General features: G+C 42.0%; 1 protein-coding gene across 1 annotated transcript in view; it reads right to left on the bottom strand.

The window, feature by feature from the left end:
- LOC146960904 (urocanate hydratase-like) overlaps positions 1 to 9787 on the bottom strand; it is a 14038-nt gene extending 4251 nt beyond the window's left edge. The window contains exons 1-11 of the mRNA XM_085771949.1: positions 9430 to 9787; positions 8035 to 8128; positions 6896 to 6955; positions 6612 to 6740; positions 5381 to 5442; positions 5215 to 5281; positions 4283 to 4426; positions 2266 to 2354; positions 1345 to 1407; positions 1017 to 1196; positions 834 to 931 (exon numbers count right to left, since the gene is read on the bottom strand). Of these exons, the coding sequence (XP_085628075.1) occupies positions 834 to 931; positions 1017 to 1196; positions 1345 to 1407; positions 2266 to 2354; positions 4283 to 4426; positions 5215 to 5281; positions 5381 to 5442; positions 6612 to 6740; positions 6896 to 6955; positions 8035 to 8128; positions 9430 to 9461 (1018 nt within the window). The 5' untranslated portion in view covers positions 9462 to 9787. The remainder of the gene's footprint in view (positions 1 to 833; positions 932 to 1016; positions 1197 to 1344; positions 1408 to 2265; positions 2355 to 4282; positions 4427 to 5214; positions 5282 to 5380; positions 5443 to 6611; positions 6741 to 6895; positions 6956 to 8034; positions 8129 to 9429) is intronic.
- Between the last annotated feature and the right edge of the window lie 213 nt (positions 9788 to 10000).

The raw sequence follows: 10000 nt of genomic DNA, 5'->3' as shown, positions 1-10000 counted from the left end.
GGGACAGTTTTTCATCATCAGTCTCTGTATTTCCCTCTAAAACAACTCTGTCTGGTAACGTTGTGTTATTATCTCATAGCGTGGTGAATGTGCAGCTCACAACTTGTCCACCAGAGCGTTTTAGAGTTGTTGGATTGTGTATTTGATGAGTTTGATGAGGGAAACCAAGAAATCCCATAATGAGCCTCCGTAGCGTAGTTCTGAGCAGCTCACGGCTCTGCTCCGCCGTTCTAAAAATAGCTTGCACCGACAATTAAAGGTAACGAACCTACTGCTATGACTATAGGGATTATGGCGATGGGCCAATTTGACTAAATGTTGAACTATCCCTTTACAGTAAGTTAAAAAACTGTAACCTTGGATGAAGCCATTTACGTAAGATAGCCATCCTAAATATTTAGAGGCGCCTCTATTATAGATAGATAGATAGATAGATAGATAGATAGATAGATAGATAGATAGATAGATAGATGGATGGATGGATGGATGGATGGATGGATGGATGGACGGACGGACGGACGGACGGACGGACGGACGGACGGACGGACGGACGGACGGACAGATAGATAGATAGATAGATAGATAGATAGATAGATAGATAGATAGATAGATAGATAGATAGATAGACAGACAGACAGACACCGTAGTGGAAATTTGTCTTCGACCTCTCCAAAACAACAAGCAACAAAGCACATAAAGGGAGCTTGAGTGTGCGGTTTCCTCTTTTCCTTTTTCTATGTACATACATTTTTGAGGCCAGCACCTTTTTATTGGATGTGCGCGACTTTTCTACTTCTTGTTGCAACCTCTACATGTGTGACGTGACGTCTGACCTGCTCTCTGAGCCTCCAGCAGGAAGGCGTTGCCGTAGTCCCAGAAGAACATCCCAGCGTCCGACAGCTGGTTGATGGCCTGGATGTGTCTCCGCAGGCTGTAACACACATGTGATCAGTTCAGTTTAACGTTCAGGACTTGTTACAGACGGTGAAGTGTCACGGTGTCACGGCTGGCTGCACCTCTCCTGCACCGCGGCTCTGAAGCGGTCCGGGTCGGTCGCCATCAGCTGGTTGGCCTGGCGGAAGCTGAGCTGCACCGGGAAGTAGCCGCCGTTAAACGGGTTGTGGAGCGACGTCTGGTCCGAACCCAGGTCCACCAGCAGCTCACCGGTCCGCTGGTACTCTGAGAGGAGGCGCTCCCTGGGGGGGGGGGGGGGGAGAGGAGGAGAATATTTCTCAGTTTCATCTTCATCGTCTTTAGTCACTCTGACCTGTCGGGGGAATTTCAAAATAAAAGCGCAGCTACAAATGATCGATCAATATCATCGATCGCTGCACACCTACTCACCACAAGTCCACGATGTTGCCGTGGAAACCCAGACTGAGGGGGGTCTTGGACCTCTTGGATTCTCTGTGAGACACCGACATGTCAACAACAGTCAGTGAACGCCTCACGGCTCAAAACTAAATAAAACAACCATAAAATTACTTGTGTATTTCCACCTCATACTTAATATAATATTGTGCTTTTCCATCCCAATTAATAAACTATCTAATGTTCATTAATACAGTTTAAAGGGATAGTTCACCCAAAATTCAAATGTCACTCATGATCTCCTCCCCCTCATGTGGACTAAGGGCTGGGAGAAGTTTCAGATTCCTCCGTGGCTTCTCTGAGTTACAGGGGGTCTCGGCGTAGCAGTGCATGTCCATATGACGGTTGCAAATGGATACCAACTGTCTTCGTAACAAAAAGACACACCAAAAAACATCCAAATACCTCCATGCTGCTCGTATGTAATGTCCCTCTTGTATTGAAGCCCCGACATGAGAAATTGTTCCAAAACAATTAAATACGTCTATATTTTAAACTTGTTTTGTAGCGGAAGCTCCCAGTGTCTCAGTTCACTGCTCTTCCTGTGTCAGTGCAAATCTCGCGTGATTTGCACTGACACAGGAACAATTTCTCATGTCGGGGCTTCAATACAAGAGGGACATTACAGACGAGCACTATGGAGGTATTTGGATGTTTTTTGGTGTGTCTTTTTGGACGAAGAAAAGTGAGCTCCATTCGCAACCGTTATATGGACAAATACTGCTGCACTGACCCCCCTGTAACTCAGAGAAGCCACGGAGGACCTTAGGGTGAGTAGATAATGAGTGAAATTTGAATTTTGGGGGAACTATCCCTTTAATACAGTTTAATCTAAAAGTATCAATCAAAGTCTATCAATATTTCTGATCACAGTAACGTCCTGTGTGTTGTCACCTGATGCGCTGGATGCAGGTCTCCAAGCTGCTGGTCACCTCCATCAACCAGCCCTGCTCATGTCTCTTCCTGAGCGGAGCCTCGTCCACCTGCACACGCAGCACAACACTCACCGTCACCATGACATCACACCATGACATCACACCATGACATCACACCATGACATCACACCACATGACATCACACCACACGACATCAAACGAGATGGACCTGTGTGCAGGGACATGGGCGCCGCCATTAGCCCAGCTGATCCATACCGGAAGTCACGACCGGAAGTTGCTCTTCTTCGTCTCTCTCTGGCCTGTCTAGCCTCTACCTGCTCTTTTTACTAAACTTAACCAACTCCTTTCTTCATTGCCTAACCCTAACCAAAGCACCCACCAACCACATTTCATTTATTTTTTCTCTCTCTCTCTGGTCTGCTGTCAGCAGGAGCGGCGCTAGCCGTTAGCCGTCAGCCGCTAGCCGTTCGGCGCTAGCCGTTAGCCGTTCGGCGCTAGCCGTTAGCCGTTAGCAGCGTTTTTTAAATAACTCAATAACTTAATAAACGATCCATGCAAAAAAATATTTTATAGCTCAATCATGTTGTAACTAAGATATCCGCTGGAAAACAATATTTTATTATGGACCATTGAGTTACTGAGTTATTTTTTTTATCTACATAGAAATAATATACACGAAGAAGAGCAACTTCCGGTCGTGACTTCCGGTATGGATCTGGGCTAATGGCGGCCCCCATGTCCCTGCATACGGGTACTCTTGCATCAAACATCAACACTTTTCATTACAGTTTTTTTCAGTAAACCCTGAACTCCGTCAGCGCTTTCATCACTTCCTGTTCAGTCCAGTCATTTTAAGCCAGACTGGGGGTCGACCTTGAACAAACTGCAACAGAAGCAAACTGGTGTTGTTACGTATGCAAATTAGCCATACGTAATTAGATTATGCACTGTTTGCTCATGTTAACAAAGAATTTCATAAAAACTTGTAATACATTTTTTGTTTGTAAGTAATCAAGTAATCAACTCCATAATTTCCATGGTGATATCTAAAGGTTAAAAATTTTACCCTATTCACGTGAGAAAAATAATGAATAGGCGTATGAATTGGATATATTTGGGTGTTTTTCTAAACTTTCCCCTAATGGGATTCTTCTGGGCTTTTTTTCCCTCACTCAGGACATGTTGAGGATACAAAATCAGTTGAGTTTGATTCTGTTGCAATTTGTTTAACCTATTTTCATAAAATGACTGGACTAGTTCCCTCGTCTAAAAGTCAGTATGTTCTTTGAATGGGATTTTGGTAAAATACTTCAAATCAGGTCTGTGGTTAACAAAAAAAAACAAAAAACCTTGTGGATTCCTCCAATTTTCATCCTTTCGGGTCCCTCGTGTCCAAAAAATGGACGCACAAAAGAACTGCTATAAAATCATCATCAATATTTTTTTCTGTTGTAGTTTGTTTGGTAGTTTAGAGCAGAGCCGAAGTGGTTTAAGAGATTTATGCAAAAAAAAAAAATTGATATGTGATGATTTTATAGCAGTTCTTTTGTGCGTCCATTTTTGGCCACTAAGGTTCCCAATGGGTGCAAAATTTAATATCCAACATAAAAAATAGTAATGCAATGAAATCAATGTTGGTGCTACTTTTTTGACATATCCAAGACTCCAATAACCAGCAATGCCCCAACTCCCCTACTATTCATTTTATTTAAAAAATCTCATATTTTGTGTGTGTGTTTTTTTTTAAATAAAACAAGGGGCAACATGTCTTCAAACTGGCATTTCAAGGGTTAAAATCCCCAAATTAATGAATATGGTAACATGAATGAAGTGTGTGCTGTTTGGTGCAAAAGTTTGGTTTTGATAATGGTATACTGTATATAGTTTTGGTTGCAGTGCTTCATTTTGCAGGGTTAGGGTTTTGCAGTTTGGGTGGTTTTGATAAAACCAGGCGAGTTTGCAAAATTGTGTTTTAGCAATTGGAAAAAAAACATAAAAACTGAAAGGTAAACAACCTCAGCGATGACGCCGATACACCCAGCGATGACGGCGGCTTTGGCCTGAGCTCCACTCATGCCCCCGAGGCCGGAGGTCACGAAGACTCGGCCACTGAGGTCACCTGAGCCCAGGTAGCGGCGCCCGGCGTTCAGCACCGTCAGCTGCACCGGAGGAAACAGACAGGAAACAGACATTTAAAACTACACAGGAGGAAATATTACAAATAACTAATGCATTAATAGTTAAGATCAAAATAGCCTTAAATAAAAGGAAAAATAAAAGATTTTTCAACAAAATCTAATCAAAAACAAGACAAAGGATATCTTTTATGAATGGATGGTTATAAACTATATTTTACTGCACAGGTAGTTAGCTTGGATGATCCTCCTCAAAACTGAAAATACTGAATATATAAGTGTCTGTGACTACACATATTTATCTCTAGAAATCATGGACAGAAACACAACAAGCTTCACCCATGTGTCCCGCAGAAAGTTAATAGTTTAATAAAATAAGAAATAATAGATTCTTTCTAAATCTAAATTTTAAAAAATTAAGCACAAATACAGTATGTTGATTTGTCTATTTTATGAATGGACGGTTACATAAACTATATTTTACTGCACAGGTAGTCTATCTAGATGATAAATGGATCCTCAAAACTATAAATGCTGAACATTTTGCTTTGTTTTTTTTGTTTTTTACCGAAGTGAAAGTGAAATCGTGGTCAGATACTCAACAAATTTCAGATAATAGATACAAAGAAAGGAATATTTTGAAAACACATCCTCTTAAACACACATTTACTACAGGCAGGAATTAAATAGATATTTGAAAATATAAAAGATATTTAAACATGTCTGAAAGAAAAAAGAAAAAAAGAGATTAAATAGAAACATCTGCTTGTCAGCGTATCTAAGCTGCAGATGTGTGAGCGTTGTGTTCTCACCATGGTCCCGTGTACGATCCCCTGGGGGCCGATGTAGCAGTAGCTTCCTGCCGTCATCTGACCGTACCTGAACAATACAGTTAGTTACAGTTACAGTTACAGTTACAGCTACAGTAAATACCACAGGATCAATAATATGAGTCAGGATCAATAAGTGCAGACTCACATGGACACGCCCAGAGCAAACATCTTCTCATACTGGTCTCTGGAGGAGTAGTTAGGAATCACCTGGAGAAACGTCAGAGATGATGAGTGAAGACGTCAGTAACTGTGTTTCCATCCAAATGGATCCAAGTTAAGAGCGGACTTTATGAAAATGCACAAAAAGCAAATGCAAATTTATGCCTGTTTCCATTCGTTATTGTTTTGCGATTATTGGGAGAGGAGGAGGAGTGCGCCATGAGATTACATCACAGGAGAGCATGAATGTATCCATGACAACAGTTGACACTCAGCTGCCTGACACTCAACATCATGGACAATTTACGTACTTTCCGGACTATAGAGCGCACCTAGGCCGCACCAGCTAAATTTGAAAAGAAAATATATACTGTATATATTCATGTTGTAACTTGGGATATTTCCCATAAGACAGTAGGGAACTGTGACAGTCTGTTTTGGTTACGTCCCTCTCCTCCATGTGCATCTGTTTACATACGAAGCTGGTGAAAAATCAATAAATGGAGCGGTGGATAACATTACATAACATATACGATGTTACGGCGTTTGTTTGTGTAGTTTTAACAAACTCTGGCTCAATTCACAAAACCTGTTTCCTTTTATCGATACACTGACAAATCCCAAGCGTAAAAACTTTTTTGCGAATTTAGGCTACTGCCTTTAGTCGAATTTCTGGCGTTTCCATCCAAGTATTTATTCGCAATTTTTGAAAATGTGAATAAGAAAAGGTGGATGGAAACGCAACTAGTGTGTGTGTGTTGTGTGTGTGTTCACTGAAAAAACTTAAAATCTTACCAAGAATATTTGTCTTATGTTTAGTCAAAACAAATCTCATTATACCTAAAATAAGTATATTTATACATATACATAGGCCTACATAGTTATACATAAAAAGTAGCTTGTCTTTAGACACTTTTTACTCATTTCAAGTCTATTTTCACTTGAAATAAGTAGAAAAATCTGACAGTGGAGCAAGTTTTTCTTCCTCATTACAAGCACAAAAAACTTGCTTTCACTGGCAGATTTTTCTACTTATTTCAAGTGAAAATTAGTTTGAAACAAGTGAAAATGATCTAAAAACAAGTTCATTTTTAGGTGATGAGTCTTATTTAAAGTGGAAAGAGATTAGTTTTGACTAGAAATGAGACAAATATTCTTGGAAAGATTTTGAGTTTTTGCAGTGTTGTGTGTGTGTGTGTGTGTGTGTGTTGTGTTACCATGCCGTTGGTGATGACGGCGCGGGGGGACGAGGGCAGGCTGGGGAACAGGCCGAGGGGATGACCGCTGTACATGACCAGAGTCTGTTCCTCCGTCATCTCACTCAGGTAGTTCATGACCAGACGGAACTACACACACACACACACACACACACACACACACACACACACAACACACACACACACACACACACACACACACACACACACACACACACACACACACAGATACGATCAGTCACTGGTATTGATTATTGATCCGATCAGACAGAAGAGAAACTGACCTGAGCCCAGTTGCTGAACACCTGGCCGTTCCCTCCGTAGGTGACGAGCTCCTGAGGAAACTGAGACAACAACAGACACACAAGTTCACTACACACATCGCACACACGGAGGGAAGAGGAGGTGAAGAAGAGAGAAGGAGAGGAGGAGGAAAAAGAAAAAGAAGGAGTAGGAGGAAGAAGAAGAGGAAGAAAAATGAGGAGAAGGAGGAAGAAAAACATGGAGGAGGGGAAGGGAAGAAGGAAATGAATATGAAGATAAAGAAAGAGGAAGAAGAAGATGAAGAAGGAGAAAAAAGAGGAGGAGGAGGAAGATGAAGAAGAAGATAAAGAAAGGGGAGGAAGATGATGAAGAAGAAAAATGAGAAGGAGGAGGAAGATGAAGAAAAATGAGGAAGGGGAGGAAGAAAGAGAAGAATAAAAAGAAGGAGGAAGATGATGAAGAAGAAAAAAGAGGAGGAAGAAGAAGATGAAAAAGAAGAAAAAAGAGGAGGAGGAAGATGAAGAAGATGGAGGAGGAAGAAGGAAATGGAGAAGAAGATAAAGAAGGGGGAGGAAGATGATGAAGAAGAAAAATGAGGAGGAGGAAGAGGAAGATGAAAAAGAAGAAAAAGGAGGAGGAGGAAGATGAAGCAGAAGAAAAAAGAGGAGGAAGATGAAAAAAAATGAGGAGAGGAGGAAGAAAGAGGAAGATGAAAAAGAAGGAGGAGGATGATGAAGAAGAAAAAAGAGGAGGAAGAAGAAGATGAAGGAAAATAAAAATGAAGAGGAGGAGGAAGATGAAAAAGAAGAAAAAAGAGGAGGAAGAAGATGAAGAAAAATGAGGAAAGGGAGGAAGAAGAAAAAGGAGGAGGAGGAGGTTGTTGCTAGGTGGCGTAGCTACATGAGCTGCAGGAAGTGACGTCATAGACAACATGTAATCTTTACTTATCTGAACCTAAACTCAACCAACGGCTTCTCTTACTTTCTGCTTTGTTTCCCTATTTTCCACCTGTTCATGTCAGTTTTACTAAACTTCACCAGTCAGGAGTTCTTCTCCAACATGTTTGGTGAGATTCTACGTCACTTCCTGCAGCTCATGTAGCTACGGCATCGAGCCACAACCGGGGGGAGGGGGGGGGTAGTACTGTAGTAGTAGTTACCTGAGCCACCTCTGGGTCCAGGTTGTTCATGATCATCAACATGACGGCTGCAGCCTGACGAGTACGACACGGATACTGGTCTATAGGGTAGGCTCTGAGGACGCACAACAACACAACACAACACAACAGATACTGGTCTATAGGGTAGGCTCTGAGGACGCACAACAACACAACACAACAGATACTGGTCTATAGGGTAGGCTCTGAGGACGCACAACAACACAACACAACAGATACTGGTCTATAGGGTAGGCTCTGAGGACGCACAACAACACAACACAACAGATACTGGTCTATAGGGTAGGCTCTGAGGACGCACAACAGACACACAACAACACAACAGATACTGGTCTATAGGGTAGGCTCTGAGGACGCACAACAACACAACACAACAGATACTGGTCTATAGGGTAGGCTCTGAGGACGCACAACAGACACACAACAACACAACAGATACTGGTCTATAGGGTAGGCTCTGAGGACGCACAACAACACAACACAACAGATACTGGTCTATAGGGTAGGCTCTGAGGACGCACAACAACACAACACAACAGATACTGGTCTATAGGGTAGGCTCTGAGGACACACAACACAGCTCACTGACACACAACTGACTGACAGACACACAACAGACTGACAACAGAACTTTCTTTCTCTTTCACTTCCACCTTCAATAATCGTTAATTGTTCGATTAATCGATGAATTGTTGCAGCTCCAGTGTTTCCACTTTATTTTATTTACCTGCTGATATCTCTAACAAGATGTATCATCGGTTTTGAGTACCTGTGATCTGCTTCATATCGTTTCTACTGCCCCTTTCTGTTGCCTCTTTCTGGAGCTCTAGCAGGCACAGGACATTTGGCCAATCAGAAGAGAGAATGCGAACCTCTCCTCTGATTGGCTGTTGGGCTGTTTTTGAGTGGCATGTGGTCGGGCCAATCACAGGCAAGTAACTGAAGCCTAAGCTGCATTCATACAAATTGAAAAAAAAAAAAACAACTGGTCACGGTGGGCGGAGTTACCTTGTGTGTGACATCACAGAAAGGAGGAAGTGCTATCCGCTCGTCTTAAAGAGACAGTTCCTACAAATGGGCGGTGTGTGTTTCTGCGTTTATGACCAGTTTGATGCATGGGCAGTATATAGGCTACGTGGCCCAGAGACCTCCCCAAGCACCAAAAAATAACCACAATCACATCTTTCATGCCATGGGGCCTTTAACTCAGGACATGTGAAAACAATGAATTATTATTCCCTTTTTTTAATCACTTATATGGAAAATCATGAACTATCTTTTTAACGAGTCTTGCCATGAATTCTTATTTTTAGCCACAAGCCGCTTTTTAATCGATCTACTGAACATTAGTAACCATGACAACAGCAGGTTTCTGACCTCATGTGGATGGCGGGACAGAACCGGTACATGTAGATGTGTCCGTACTGCCGCAGCTCCTGGGTGAACTCCGGCGCCAGTGTTGCATGATGGGACGGAGGGAAGTAACGCAGAGCATTCCTCAGCGCCAACTGGAGGGAACAGGAGTTTACAGCAGGTCAGTGAACGCAGCACAGAGAGATCACAGTTTCAATAACATCAGAGAGAAAAGTTTGACTTGTCTCTTTAATTATTGACCGAAGCCTTTGAACCAAGGGAACGATTGAAGTTTGATGTTTGAGCTGATGATGCAACACGGCGTGATGATGTCACACGTGTGATAGCGAGCTGCTGGATCACAGGTGACGTCATGGTGACGGACCGACTCAATCAAAAATAAACACTTTGCTGCTTGTAACCACAGCCCCCTCCCCCATCTATCTATCTATCTATCTATCTATCTATCTATCTATCTATCTATCTATCTATCTATCTATCTATCTATCTATCTATCTATCTATCTATCTATCTATCTGGTGTTTTTATGAAATGATTCTTATCAGCATTAATTGGCCACTTTAAAAGACATAAT

This window comes from Trachurus japonicus, unplaced genomic scaffold, assembly GCF_045865225.1.
Source record: "Trachurus japonicus isolate A0001 unplaced genomic scaffold, Traja_1.0 AP029848.1".
Taxonomy (NCBI): domain Eukaryota; kingdom Metazoa; phylum Chordata; class Actinopteri; order Carangiformes; family Carangidae; genus Trachurus; species Trachurus japonicus.
Note: the sequence above shows the minus strand (reverse complement) of the source record. Positions and strands in the feature narration are given on the sequence as shown.